Below are 16,458 nucleotides of genomic sequence, written 5' to 3'. Positions count from 1 at the left end.
TTGAGTTTAATTGTATCATACTTTAAAATGATTTATTAGGAATTTATTAAAATAAACATTTAACACGATGAGATGTAACTCGCATTTTAACTCTCATACAAGTTTTAGAACGTATTGTAACGTGTCACAGTATTATATTAACAATCAATATTTGTTAATCCCTACATATTAGTTTTAACCTTTAACGACAAGTTTACTTCGATTTAACTTGCTTCCATAATATTTACATTCTTTAAAATGTAAAGGTAAAGGTGTCCCTGTTAACAGGTAGTGAAGGCCCATAGGTTTGTGAGGCGTCGAGGCTCCCACATCTTACAGATAATCGGCTCACAGATTGCGGTGAGGTTGTCAGCCTCACGCGCCGGCCGCCATTTACCCCCAGGAAAATTCTTGGTACTCATTTCTGTTAGAAACTGAGTCGAACCCAGAGATTAAGGAAATTGTAAAAAATAATCCAAAGACCTCATCGGTAGTCGAACCCGAGACCTTTCGGCTTGCAATATAGTACCTCAACCAACTATGCTACCGCTGATAATCACAACTACAAAAATTACATAATATGAATCCATGTTAGGCCAATTAAATTCAAGTAACTTAATTTAAGTCATCAATAAAATGAATTAGAGACACCATAACATCATTTTGTCTCCACGTTGAATGTATCCTTCTTTATGTTGTGTTGACAGTCCAATTCACATGACCAAATAAATTGCAGACTTGAAATGTAAGCTGCGACTTAACATAAATATTTGTAAACTACGCCTGAAACATCTTTGAGAATATGCCATTTTTATATTTATTATTATCATCATCATCATTAGAAAGTTCAAGATTCTGTTCCAAGTGCATGATGGGAACAAAAATTTCCATACTGCACGCAAAAGACCCTTCTTCTGTAAGACTGCCTATCCAAGGTGCCCTGAATCGTACAAATGTTTTAGGAAACTTCAACTTGAGAGACCTTAATATATTTAGATGATAATCCATTGTATTATTCTCTTTCAACAGACTCCGCCACGCACTCTATAGCCAACACAAACTTCGATGCTGAGATTCATCACGAAGCATCTCAGACCGATACCAAAAATCACGAAGACTCTCGACGTACAACGAAGACAGCCAACGAAGTGGAAGATGACCATGAATGCGATACAACGAATGAAAAAACGTGTAGCAATAAGAATCCTGATAGCAAAAGCGACGGAAGCAACGATAATGACTGCTCGGCCTCCGACAACATTACAGATAGAGATGAATCTCGAGAGAACAGTCAGGTGAATTCGGACTCCAGGACGCGGACAGGAAGCGACGACGATCCAGACGCCGAGGACTGCAATGCTGAGAGTGGAGACTCGGAGATGAAGTTCCTGTGCCCGATCTGCGACACGGTTCTTAGTTCACAGCACGACTTCACCCTTCACATTCGCTCTCACAACAATGATGATGTGAACCTTCCTGTTGATTGTCTGAAGACCTTCACGTGCAAGATCTGTCATAAGGCACTGAGCTCCTCCAGCTCGTTGGACCGCCATGTTCTCGTGCACTCGGGGGAACGGCCGTTCAAATGTTTGATTTGCGGAGTTGCCTTCACCACGAACGGCAACATGCATCGGCACATGAGGACCCACAACGGCCAAGTTTCCAAGTCAGAGAACACTAACAACTATGAGAGTGACGGTAGCACTGACAGTGGAGGTTCTTGCAACAGCAAGAGGAGTCCTCACTCTTCTCCTCAACCTGGCAATAACATTGCTAAAAAACGTAGAGTTGGCAACCATACCCCGTCACCAACTGAAACAAAATCCTCAGGTTCTTCATCGCCATTGTCATACCAGTCACCGAATGGCAGTGAAAATGGGAATAAACGGAAATTGCCTGAACTTTTTCCTTCAGATGCTACAGAAAGTGGTGAATCTGCAAGCAGAAGAAGGATTAAAGCCACACCAAGTAGCCATCCAGATACACCGGAATGTTCACCAGAGCAAAGCCTTCATTGTCCTGTTTGTAACAGAGAGGACTTTGTGTCACTGAACATTCTAGAGACACACATGGAAGAAACCCACCCGGAGTATCAGATCCGCTGCCATGTTTGTGACCAGACGTTTAAGAACAACAGGGCACTTAACCTTCACCGCCACATGGCTCAACATGGCAAAGTCGGCAAAGGATTGAAGAACAGTTCACAACAGCAGCATAGTCCAACTGTGCTTGGTTTCAATGACCTAACTTTTGTGGATTTTTCAAGCAAAAAGTTTCCTCACATTGCTGTTGCCGTCTGTGAGAAGAGTTTGCATAAGCCATCCAGTGCCATCAAGTTTCAGTGCAACAAGTGTGGTCATGCTTTCCCTTGTGCAAGCGCCTTAAACATCCACCAGAGGGACAGTCGTGGTCAATGCAATGAAAACCAGGGGGATCGCATTTGTAACATTGACACACCCACAGACCTCAGCAGCAACCGAAGGAGAGCTTCTGTAACTGGCAGAAGCTCTGAATCAGAAGAAGAGATCGAAGAACGCAAGCGTGAAGACTTCTTTGCTGTTCTGGATTTGCAGAACAAATCAGTTTCTTCATCCCCGTCAGGATCTGTTGAACACAACCATCCCAGAAGGGAAGATGTGTACAACAGCCCATCGAATGGGGAAAGAAACGAGACAGGGGACAGGAGCGGAGAGAGTGGGAAAGATTTAGCGGACATCCAGAGCATTATATCTGTGACAGCTGCTGGGGGACTGATCCAAGATCTGTCTAAATCACCCCCTCAGGCTAGCATGATAACTGCAGATTGTGGGGTTAGATTTGATTCAGTAGCTGGTGAGGAAGAACAGCAAGACTGCTTTGCAGCTGAATTTAGACGTATGAAGTTGAAGGGAGAATTTCCTTGTAGACTCTGTACAGCTGTATTTCCAAATCTTCGAGCTCTCAAGGGTCACAACCGATCACATATCACAGGAAGTGTTGGAATATTTCGCTGTAACATGTGTCCTTACACTAACTCTGACAAGGCAACTTTAGTCCGTCACATGAGAACCCACAATGGAGATCGTCCCTATGAATGTGCTCTCTGTAACTATGCCTTCACAACAAAAGCTAACTGTGAGAGACATTTGAGAAACAGACATTCCAAATTATCAAGAGAGGATGTAAAGAAATCCATCATTTATCATCCATCTGAAGACCCAACTAATGATCCTGATCTTCAAGCAAAATTGCAGGCTCGGGAAGATGTGAAAAGGTCTTTAGTTTTTAATAATCAGCACTCATCTTCCCGGGAAGATCTGAACACTTTGGAACGTTCCTTAAGTTATCAGCATCCCTTGGATGAACGCAAAAGATGTTATTCCCCTGATGATAAGTTGATGACAGTACAAAAATATGAAGAGATCAAACATGAATCTACACGAACCCAGTCACCACACCAAAACACAGAGCAACATCTGATAAGTATAAAACAGGCTCGTCCATGGGAGAAGACCCAAGAAGCCGCAACGATGACAAATAGCGTGAGGGATGGTGAAAATGTGGAAGGTCAAGAGATGAGTCATGGTGGTGGTTTGGATAAGGAAAGAGAACGCAATGACAAAATTTCAAGCATTGAAGCCCTAGTCACTTTAACCAAAAATAACAATAATACTTTTCCTAAGCTACCTACAGCTGAAAACCAAAGATTTTCAAACAAAGAAACCACAGAAATGACACCAGCACGACATTCCATAGGCTCCTTTCCATCACCAGTAAGAGATGTTGATTCTCCCTTAGATCTCAGTATGGATGCACTGGATTTGAGTAAAAAAAGGGATCCTTACAGAAAGAACTTCTCAGCAACTCCTACCAAAGAAACAGACAATGCAGAACCTCAAGACTTATCCAGAAAAACTCATAGCAGTGCATTCAGTAATAATAACAGAAGATCTCCCTCCATAATTTTTGTACCCAAGTCTGAAATAAGTCATAAGAATGACAGCACAGGCAGTCACCAGCATGGCTCCATAGCGCAGCATATGGCTACTTCTAGCAGGGGCACTGCCATGTCACCTCATGAAAACAGCCAAAGTCCCACCACTGTGCCAAAGCTGGATATGAACCCTGCAGCATTCTTCGGAAATCCACAGCTGAGCCACCTTTATATGAACAACAGTAACTTCCCGTTCCATCAAGCACAGCCTCCATTTACCTTACATCCTTACTTCATGTCACACACTCCCACACTGCTACAGAGTTCTAATATGGAGGAGTTTAGATCACGTCTTCACAAGGAGTTGATCAACAATTTACAGCTCTCTGGTGGAACAATTTTTGATTCTATGATGGCTTCAACAGCTGAACGGCTTCAAGCAATCCACAGCCAAACATTTTCAGACTATTCAAGAGGAAAACCTGATGTGAAAATGGGTTATGGTGATGTAAAAGTTGAGGAAACCAGACAGTCTCAAATGATATCGACTAAGGAGTTTGACAAACCTGCCTCAGGCAGTGGCGTTAGTAAGACACCACCTATTACAAAGGTGGCACCAAAGTCAGCTAGGGAACGGGACAACTCATCTGTAAAGATGGTAATTAAGAATGGAGTCCTCATGCCTAAACAGAAGCAGAGAAGGTACAGAACAGAGCGCCCATTTGCTTGTGAACATTGCTCAGCACGTTTCACTCTCCGTTCAAACATGGAACGTCACATAAAACAGCAGCATCCTCAGTACTGGACACAAAGACAGAGGAATAATGTGGGGACTTCTGGTCCTGGAAGGAGAAGTCACACAATCCCCACCAGCCTGACAATGAACCTCAGTGTCTCTAACCATCAAGATGTGCCACGGAAGAATATACATTCAGACACTGACAGCCTCAGTACTGAGTCAAAGAATAACATATTAACACGGCAGTTACCTACAGTCATTAGTGTTCCAGAACCATCAAACAATTATCAGATCTCTAATTTCGTTCAAGATAATTTCCATCCTGACAGAGGAGAACAAGATATTCAACATCAGGTAATAGTACCAAAGATAAAGGATGAGATTACCACTGATACAACTTCAGTAGAAATTGTCCACAAAACCAAAGATAATTGTAGTATAATAATTAACAATAATAACAATAACAATAATAATTATAGTAAGGCATTTATATCGGAAGAAGTTAAACTCGCTATAGCTCAACAATTGAAATCAAAATTGAATCACCCTGTTCCTACGATAAGTGGGACTGACATGACTGATAGAAGTCTAGAAGAGGCTAAGAAAGATGTAGATGAGGATAATGATGAAGAAAATGAATTAGTGATTGATGAGGAAAAAGATGTTGAAGAAGAAGCTACAGAAAGAGGGCAATCAAAAGAAGAAACCAAAGATAAATTCAGTGAGGGCAGCAGTAGGGTAGGAGTGATGGGCAGTGCAAAGGATGTTGATCTTGCGAGTGTCTCACGACTTCTGGACAATGCAACAACTCATACTCAAGCATTTCAGCGTTACTTTCGGGGTACACAGGATGGTGAAGATGCTCTGGAGGGGAGTGAGGAAGATGAAGAAGGCCTTTTCACAGGCAGCAATAGTGAAGGCAACAATTCAGGCAGCGACGAAAACAAGTGAGTTCAATTACAATTAAGTTCTCCAGAATTTCATACACAGTGAAATATGTACTGCTTCATCTGTGATCTTTACTGTTTATATCCTGTTGTGTATCGTTATTTATGGTATTCTGGGTGTCAACGCAACACTGAAAATAAACCAGTCAAATTATTTACATTGGTTTTATTTAACAATTGTTACACATTTCAGTCTACATTTGAGACCATCTTCAGGCAGTTTTATCAAATATGTCTCATGTTATTGAAATATTCTAATGTGGATCAATATTAGTGTCAGGCATTATAATAATATAATACATGTAATTATTACGAAGTTGTAAAAATATTTATAATTTTATAAAATTTAAAATTCTGTCATCATTATGTTGCAAAATTCTGTTGTTTTGTCGCACATTGTAAGTGGTATCATCCGGGGTTCGCTGTTGTATTATCTGGAAGTGAAATACCGTGTGTATCTGAGTTTTTGTGGTATATGTATATTATAAATGAATTAATTACATGTTCTTGAGATATTCAAGAACAATTTTATTATTATTTTGTCTTGTCTTCCTTAATATGACACTGTGATTGAGTTTTCTGTGAATGAAAGTGAGTGAAATTATTGGTCTTCATATTGGGTTAAATTTTTAATTATATCTCGCTAAATGTTAAGGTCTTTTATTTTATTGCTGTTTAATTATAAGATTGCTGATTTGCAATGCATATGCACATACATACATATAGTACAATCGAGGAGACAATGAAAGTAATACAAACAAAAAAGAAGGCCGATTTATTAAAGCACTTTAACTCTATCATATTGTAATGGATTTGCTCAAAGCATTGCTAGACAGCGGCTCAAAAACACCACGCGATACACGCACGCAGCAATAGGACAAATGTTGTAACTCGTTGCTAGTCAGCAGTCAGCGCACCAATGGACGGGCGAGATGGCACTCACGTGACTTGTTTTCTGTGTGGTCTGCGCGAAACCTATATAACGAGGACCGTTTCATAGCTTAGATTAGTATGGCGGTTGAGTACAGGTTAGGACAGAGGATTACAGAGTGATTGAAGACGAAATATCATGAAGATTTCACAGTAATTTGAAGTGATAGTTTCTGATCAGATCCTTTGCCAGAAAACGACTAGCCAAAACGGAAAATCCAAGTGCGTGTGCAACGTGTGTAGAATAGCGACAGCGCTATAATTGAGTGTTATTAAGTGAACCTGTAACCGAAGTGCCAATAAATCCAATCACCTGATCTAAAACCCGTTATTTTCGTCATGCATATGCCCCTATGCTGGACAGTATATACTATTTGAGTAGACAGAAGCTAAAAGCAGATATACGCAACCCTATATTTTACCTCATAATAGAATATACTCTTACTCATTATAATAATACACATTCAGAAAACCCCCTCCTGCATCACAGGTCCACCCTGGCCCCCATCATTACACAACTACCCCCTTCCCTCGGAACATCACATAGCCTAAGCTACATACCCAGAACAACATAAACTCTAGCCAGTCCACATCAAAACCAGGAACAGGTATGACACCAAAACAAACGCCCACATGATAAGTACATAGCACACTCCAAAGAAAATAAGTACTAATAATGTACTCCAAATTAGAAATTTTAGAATTAAAATGTAAGGTGAAGTTGTCCGTGTGCTTAATTAATTAAACACCATTCCATGAAGGCGTATCGGGGAGTGGATGTATAGATCCAGATTATCTTGACCTCAGCACTGGTTGGAGGTGAGTGGTCAGCTTCATGCCTCGACTGCTTTACCGCTGGGGAAAGAGCCCCCGGTACCCATTGAATAGGAGCTTTAAAAGAGCACAACATTAAACGAGATATAATTAAAAATTTAACCAAATGCAGTAACCAATAATTTCACCCACTTTCATTCACAGAAAACTCAGTCACAGTGTCATATGAAGGAAGACAAGACAAAATTAATAGCAACATTACACGTGAATATCTCCAGAACATGTAAGTAATTCATTTATTCCACGAGATATAATATACATATATCCTAAAAACTCAGATAGTAATACACACGGTAGTTCACTTCCAGATAATACAACAGCGAACCCCAGATGATATCACACCACTTACAATGTGCGACAAAATAACAGAATTTTGCAACATAATGCCGAGAATTTAAAATTTTTAAAATTAGAAATATTTTTACAACTTCACAATAATTACATATGTTATATGATTATAATGTTTAACATTAATGTGGATCCATATTAGAATATTTCAATAACATGAGAGATATTTAATGAAACTCCCTGAAGATGGTTCCAAATGTAGACCAAAACATAGAGCAGTTATTGAATAAAATCAATATAAACGATTTATTTGATCTATTTTTATTGTTGTGTTGGTGGCAAGAATGCCACAAATTGATCTGTGATGATTTAAGTTTAATAATCTTTAGTCAGGTCTCACACGTATAAGACATTATTTCACATGACTTCAAAATGACGTTAATTTTTACTACTGCGGTTTGCAGAGGGAGCACCTACCACTAAAATGTGAGGAACAATGTCATACTATGCAGTGTCACATCAAAGACAATCACAGGCTCAGTATTAACCACCACAGGAACCTCTCATATCTCAAATGTATTGATTAATCATGAAACCTCCTTCACAGCTATAGAGGGGGATTCTTAATTAACACAATGCCGTTGGGTCTCATGGTAGTATAATGTTTGTATTCGCTAGTGGGGGTGGAGTCCAGTTGGGTCCACTCGGCATTGCGGCCACTGATTGGCCTATTGTAGCTGCCCCGGGCGATTATGATGATGGAGAATTTGGTGTAATGAAGATTGGCAAGGGAAACCGAAGTACTCGGAGAAAACCCACCCCAGCGCCACATTGTCCACCACAAATCTCACTTGACCGGACCCGGGATCGAACCCGGGCCGCCGCAGTGGGAAGCCAGCGACTAAATGCTTGAGTTATGGCGCGACCTCATGATGTATGTAAGATGGTCACACTGTTTGGAGCCACTGTACCTTATTTGGATTAATTTTTCTTGCCATCATTTTCTATATTGATGAATGTAACTAGTAGGGTACTATTAGTTGTACTGTATTCTAGGTGCAAAGGATATGCAGCTTTTTCTCTTCTATCAATGAGAATATTGAATTACCAGAAATTCCTTTCTATCTGAGAAGTTGTAGTCTTCGCAAAATGGACGAGCTACAGAGATATATGGATCTGAATATACACGTATTTAGAAGAGCAATTCAGAATAATGTACAGGTTTCATTGGAAACAGAATTGGGAGACTCAGTGTTGCATGCTGTCTCTGATGGTAAAAACACCATGTAGGTGCCAACATTTTGAAGGGCCCTGCTGCCTCTGTCTTCAGCACAGACATGAAGATGGAGGCACCATATTCCTCTAAAACGTTCGGGATGGGGTGTGCTGGTTATATGAGTCTTCCAAATATATGAGATTGTGTAAACCCAGTGCAAGATCAAAACAGCATTTTTCTTATTCAGGAGTCGTCATAGGTGACACAGTGGATTGCTACGCGATAGGCTTCAAATACATTTGAGTATAGTGTAAATTCATCAAAAATTCAGTAGCCTCTTCTGTAGTGGCATCTGTGTGAGGTAGTGCTGCTTGTGGCAGCTGTGAGAATTACTGCATGATGGGTGAACATATATGCAATGTACCTTGTTACTATGGCCCCTGAAGCCTGTTGTACCGGCTCCTGGTGATTTGTTAGTATGAAGGAGCAAAGGTGAATGATGACTGGTAGGGGAAAATGAAATGATCACCAAAGATCCTGTCCCAGTGCTACTTTGACTATCATAAATCTTTGTTGGACTAACCAAGAATTGAACCTAGGCCTCTGTATTGAGGAAGCTATTACACGGCCTTTCCTGTTACATTAAATTTTCCTGATACAATAGCAAAGATTTGCAGCATCTCCATGTTTGTAGTTTTTAGCATATAAAAGAAGTCTTCATACAGAATTTATAGGTGTGTGTATGTGTGATCTTGTCCATATAAAATAACATAATGATTCTTTAGTCTCATTTTGGTAAAAGTATGAAACCTGCTCATTTGGGCCAGTAAGATAGAGCTAATTATTCTCTGACCCTGGACATCAGCAACAGTTCTTATCAGGATATATGAACTGTAAATGTCAAAGATCAGTAGCAGGAGATACAAATTGTTAGTTCTGGAGATCAACAGCTGGAGATGTACTCTGACTAGAACTATTGTTGAAGTATTAGATCCATCTGATGGACTCAACAGAGAGAGAAGCATTGCTACATGTATTTGAAAATGGAAACAGAACCAGCTTCTAAAATAATTGGTTTCTTTAACTGGTAGATGAGTCACTTTCATAACATGCTATCATCACAAACTGTTAGATAAGAATTACCTTACAAAAACTATACAGCAATACCTCACATAGTCCGGGTAATCGGTTCCGCCAGTATCCCGGACTGTTTGAAACCGGACTAACCGAGGAACTAAATACATACAAAAATTATAATTGGTTCCAAAAAAATCTCCGTTTTTCAATAAATAAAACGTGATTAATAAATTCAAATGTCTATATAGAAATAATTTTAAAAAATTCATGTTTTTTGGAATTCATTTTCTATTCTCTAATAATTGCAATATTGATGTGTGCACATTTTTCTTCTTTGGCCTTTTCTCTTCATACATTTCTTTGTAGCAACGAATTGCAGTGTTTATCGTTCGGCGAATTGTAAGGCTACGTTCAATATTGGGATCAACTTCCATAATATGCTCTGACAAGGTTTCAACCATTCCAATGATTTTTGATAGTTGTTCAGCTGTTAATTCTCGTGCAGGCACTTCAACACAGTCGTCGTTGTCTAAGTTGTCCTCCCGTTCTTCATAAGCCCATTGTTCATCTATGTTAATAAGTGTTTCATTATCTAGTTCATAAGTGTTCGCTTTGATGCACTCAATTAGGTTGACGGAATTTAACTCGCTGAAACCAAGTTGCTGTCCAGTTTCCACTATGTTACTAGTGACTTCAGCAAAATGAGTTTCAAAACCAATGAAATCATTTGCACAATGTGGTATGATATGTTTCCATACTACCCTCATATTGCTTGCCGTTAATTCATGCCATGCTCTGCCTATATTTTTGATAACGTTTCTGATATTGTAGCTCTTCCAAAATTCTGTTAAAGTAGTGCTCTCCCCACCTCCTCCAACAATAGCTGTCAGAGCTCAAGAACGAACGACCTGAGCATAGGTACATATACAACGGGGAACCCCAGGAAAAATTGAAATATGTACCGTATCACATAACTTTAAAAACCACATAAAAATGAACCGCACAAAAAGAGACTTGACTGTATAAAGGGAGAAAACCGATCATTTATGTATTAAAAATAATTTTGTGTACTATTTTATTTAGAATTTATTTTTATTTTGCTAAATTAAAATTTACTTTGTTTTGAAATTTTCAAACCGGACTATACTGAATGCGGACTGATCAAAGCCTGTCTATGCGAGGTATTGCTGTATTTATTTTTAAAAATTTCAGGACTCTCTGCTGTTCATTGTGATTCACTGCACAAGTTCATACAGCTGCCCTATTTGTATTATTTATGGCAATGAATTTAGAAGGAACATGATATGGTGCTCTCTGATGGCATGATGCTCAGCCTAAGTTTTGTGAAAATCAGTCACTTAGATGGAATGTTATTAGGAGGGTGTTGTATGGACACAGACATTTTTATTCCAAAACGCTGTATTTCAATACAAAATTAGAAAAAAATGTTGAAAACAAAAATAAAGACAAAACTATTACTGAGCAAGTGGTGTGCCTTTGAGTTTCATACCTAGAAACTAATTAGAATTAACTGACATATGTTTTAGACATTTTCCATTGTATCATTGATGAGATGGATCTTACCTCTACTCCTGTGGATAGAAGCCAGCTTCATGTCATGAGTCCAGGAGAGTAGTTTTCATACTTTGCCTGATGAGAGAAGCATAGCTATGCTTGCTGCCTGCTTCATGCTAGCTTCTTGCTTGCCTTAACTTTCAACCCTTATGATGGAGGTGACATGTTCCTCTGAAGCATCAGTTGACTTTCAACAGGCTACATGTCATTAAATCCCAGAAGACAAAAGTTCAGTACACAGTTAGATATTCCCACATTATGCGTATCAACTGCCATTGAAGAGTTGTACATGAATTTAATGTTTGCTTATTATAGTCATTGCGATCCTAATGATTTCATTTACAGTTCCTCCTTCAAGACATGCCTGTTAAGTGTGCATGTAATAATTTTACAGTGTTGTTTCATGTAAGTAGTTCTAGGAGAAACAGATTGCTTGCTTTACTTGGATACAGTATGAACCACACAGAACACAATAAAATTAAGGGGAGATTCACAGACACACAGACAGCAAAGGGACCTTATAAATCTCCTCCCCCCCCAATAAGTAAAATGGGCTGATAGGGTTATATAAGATCCATGTTCTCTGTGTGAATGTTCCTCCCTCCCTACATTTTGAACCAGTTGACTAGTTCTTACAAAAGTTTGTGTGAATGTTATACCATTGGGGGCTACCCAAACCTCATATTTCTAATTAAATGCAGTATAGTATAGTACAGTACAATACAATCAGAATAATAGGAACATGGACAAGGTAGATATGTGTGAGGTGGGAATGCCACTCCTCCCAGTTAATGTAATATTCAGAAATTATAGATGGCATTAGATCTTCAAATAGTATGCACCTATTATTGGGGCAGCTTTCTGTGGAATGTAAAACAGTAACATGGCAACCATGCAGTAACTTGCATATGACTTAAGTGTTTAGTCGCTGGCTTCCCGATCCCAGGTCTGGTCAAGTGGCATTTGTGGTGGACAAAGTGTCGCTGGGGCAGGTTTTTTCCGAGTACTTCGTTTTCCCCTGACAATCTTCATTCCGCCAATTGCTCCACAATCACCCTCACCTATCATCTGGGGCTGGTACAATAGGCCAGAAGTGGCCACTGTACAAGGGACTTAGTCCCACCCCACTAGCAGTAAAAGAAAATATGCATGACTTCAGTAAATAATGAGATATTTGAGCAGGGAATATGAGCTTGGGTATGAGGATAGCTTATAAACTTACCTGAAACTGTAATGGCATATTTTTGTAAGCCAACAATTACAGAAATGGCAACAAGACTGATTTAAAGGTTTCCTACAAATGAAATTACAACATTCTTTATGTAACAAATAACAATAAAGTAATGTGATTCAAGTAAGGTGTGCACCAATGTAACTTTCTGTGTTTTTTCTACAATGTTCATCTTATACCTATATATTGTACCATTGACATTTTCAGTGGTGTTTAATGAGGTATTAAATAAGATGGCAGAATTCTGTCCAAAAATGTAGGATGAAGTGACCGTTTAATTAAATAGAGATAGTTGTACCAGATGGTTTTATTAAGTTGAGTTCTGAATTAAAGATATGATGGTAATAATGATGTGTTCAAACATTCTTGCTGAATTAATGTTGGGTAGAGACTGTTAACTGTGTAGTATTTGAACACATTGTAGTATGAGAGATTTGTGAGGTGAAATTGGAATGCAGGAAGTACTGTCCTATCCTGATATGAAAAATGGCACTCAGTTTTATCTAACATGTTGATATTACTGCTATATTCCTTCAGACTGAGAGATAAAGTTGTCAGCACCCAGATGAAATGTAAATGAAGATAAATACTTCAGATAGTAGACAGCAGTAATATATAAATATACTGTATAACACAAAAATTGCATTATGTACTGGGTGATTTTTATGTTGTTAATCTTGGTACATGAAAGGAATACTTACTGTGGATGTAATGTGTGTCTGTCTGTGCATCAACATATTTTGTCACCCAAACAGTTAATAGATTTTGATGAAATTTAGTATTGAATATATAAAAGAATTGTTACATTTTCATCTTGGATTGTATCAGTCCACATAATTCTTATATTTCATGAACCTCAAACCTTAATCTAAATTTATCAGCTTTCTTGTTCAAAATTGGTATGTAGATACCCGTAAAGATTGCTTCAGTTCTTTCCTTCCTAGTGAGCAGATTGAGCAAATAAAGCATGTTTATTAGCTGATCAGTTAAATCTGGTTGATGATATAGGCTGATTTTCTGTTGCATGTAATCCATATATGTACTAAACTAGCTGATACACCTGCCTTTTACCCAGGATATGGTTTATTTCCTTGTTACAGTGTACAGGATCTAAATGGAATAGCACCCGGAAACTGTGTTCATTGTTAATTAATGACTGATCATCACACATTTTCTTCTTGAGTAAGAAAGCAAAGCCGTTAAATGAACAGCTTCCTGTTTCTGGGACTGGGACTACACTGATGAATCTGTTACCACACTCTTCTATAAAACACTATAACATCACACTAACCATTCAACACTTTAACCAGTAACACATAGCATAACAATTTATTAATACACCCATACATGTGATTTGTCAAAGATAAATGATGATACATAAGGATAGAAATAGACAAAAGAAGCATGCATTCTCAAGAAATGAATATACTACCCTTGATATTAAAATATAATTTTTACCAAGTTGATTGGTGTAGCAGTAATGCTTATAATCTCATATTTTGGAGTTGGAGATATTCAGTTTGCATATTGGCAAGGACACTAGCTATGCTGACTATGGTCTTTCATGTCTCTCCTGAATATCTCCAGGCCAATTCTGGATTAGTAAACCAGTTAGGCCACAGTTGCTTCCTTTCTTCTTCATCATTTGCCAGTCATCTTTCAGTTCAATGCTGTACAGCCGAGCTACTGACAACATCATACAATAATCTACAGAGAAATATGTACACATTTTTTAAATTCACTCACAGGAATTACTTTGGAATAAGCGCTAAATTCTGTTTAAGCGTGTGATATCTATGAAGTGCTGTTTCTTTACTAAAGATAACGGTGATTGAATGTCAATCCACAATGAGATGTTTTGATCACAATATTGAAGCATATAAATAAGACAGATTAAAGTAAACATGTAATTAAAATAATTAATTAAATGTAATTAATTTAACTGTAAGAATCAGAAGAAATAAAGATTTACTCATGTGCATTAAAGAATTCAGAATGAGGATTTGAATGACCCCACAAAGTATAAACCAATACTTCTACACCACTATAGAAATCTCAGCCGTTATCCATGTTTAGTATAGTTCATGTTAAATTTTATAATATATTTCAGTGTTCTTTATTCTGTTTATGATAGAAAGCAGGAACTTGACAAAATACCAGAATAATACTTTGAGGAAAATTATATTTTGGTGTGCATTACAAAAAATATAAAACATGCAAAATATTTGATTTTCATCACCATCTGCATGTTGTTAATCTCATGAAACATCCTGACAGTTCAATTATCCCACAGGTCAGAGTGTGAGGTGGGCAACATCAACACCAACAACACTGGGGTTGAGAAGAAGAAAAGTGCATATTCACTAGCACCAAATCGTGTGTCATGTCCATATTGTACACGGACATTCCCATGGACTTCATCCCTAAGGCGTCATGTCTTAACACATACGGGACAGAAACCTTACAAATGTCCACATTGCTCACTGCTCTTCACTACTAAGTCAAACTGTGATCGCCATTTGCTCCGCAAACATGGAGGCCAATCTGCATCATCAGCATCTCAAGGTGGGGGTTCTTCATCAAGCTCAGAGACTTCACCTGGCTCCAGTTCAGGGAACTACACAATGAGGAATGTTCCAGAGAGGCCATACAAATGCAATTATTGTCCCAGTTCAACATTCTCAACACAGAGCAACCTCAAGAAGCATGTGCAGACAAAGCACAACCCAGTCAGTCCTGGACCTGTGTCCCAACCGCTCATATCCAGGTATGTTCCAGAACAGGAAACTTATCTCACTACATATATTGACTGAACTTGTGAATAATTTATAATTATTTTATATATTTTTATGTGTTTATTTCTGGTAAGTGCTCCGTTAGTCTAACTCTTCTGTTTATATATTTTTCATTCATTAATTCATTTATTTATTCATTCATTCATTCAATCATTCATTTTATTTAGCATTCACAATTGCTACAATAGTAACACTTGAACAAGTCACATCATTAAATATATCATCCTTGAAATCCTTTTGCCCAAATACCTAAAGAATTAGAATTTGTCAACAATAAATAATTACTCTTTACGTGGTTAAACCTACAATTGAAATGTAACACACACACACTATCAAACCCAGATAAATAATCCAATTAGATACAATACATAAATCAAAATGCAGTTTGATTTAAAAAATGCCTATCATACTAGTTTTATTAACCATATGAGTTTAGCAAGAGGATTTTAAGGGTATTACAGTAAATCAAAGTCCTACATATGACTATGTCAGTCACAGATCGAAGCGAGATACTACAAGTAACAATTTTTATCTATTTCAGTTACTGAATAGAGTCTTTGCTATGCTTACTACTGTCCCTCTAAAAGAAACTCATTCATTGTATAGAATGGATGATCTAGTAAAAATACTTTTAGCTTATATTTGAAGTCTTTACATCCATCTGGTTTTCTTAATTCCAAACGCAATCTATTATATACAATTTAATACCCATATTGTTAATACTCTTCTTAAAAGTTGGTGTTTTGCAGTTTGGCACATGAAACCTGAATTTCTCATAGAGGATAAATTATATTTCTGAAAATAGCACAACACCTCAAAAATATACAAGGAGGTGACAGTCAAAAACTTTAATTCTTTAAAAATAGGTCTACTTGATGTTCTGATATTTACACCTTTCATTAAACAAAGTATTCTTTTTTGTATTTTCCCTTTC

General features: G+C 37.9%; 1 protein-coding gene across 4 annotated transcripts in view; it reads left to right on the top strand.

Annotated features, from left to right (window-relative positions):
- The window catches only part of LOC111872105, a 214,133-nt gene that overhangs the window by 177,376 nt on the left and 20,299 nt on the right, over nt 1-16,458 (top strand). For all 4 annotated transcript variants that reach the window (XR_004513870.1, XM_023865672.2, XM_033754533.1 and 1 more), the window contains 2 exons: nt 1,009-5,578; nt 15,023-15,496. Coding sequence is in view for 3 of the 4 variants with exons in the window: in XM_023865672.2 (XP_023721440.1) it covers nt 1,009-5,578; nt 15,023-15,496 (5,044 nt within the window). In the remaining variant the exon portion in view is untranslated. The remainder of the gene's footprint in view (nt 1-1,008; nt 5,579-15,022; nt 15,497-16,458) is intronic.

This window comes from Cryptotermes secundus, unplaced genomic scaffold, assembly GCF_002891405.2.
Source record: "Cryptotermes secundus unplaced genomic scaffold, Csec_1.0 scaffold417, whole genome shotgun sequence".
Classification (NCBI taxonomy): Eukaryota; Metazoa; Arthropoda; class Insecta; order Blattodea; family Kalotermitidae; genus Cryptotermes; species Cryptotermes secundus.
This window is presented reverse-complemented; position numbering and strand designations above follow the sequence as displayed.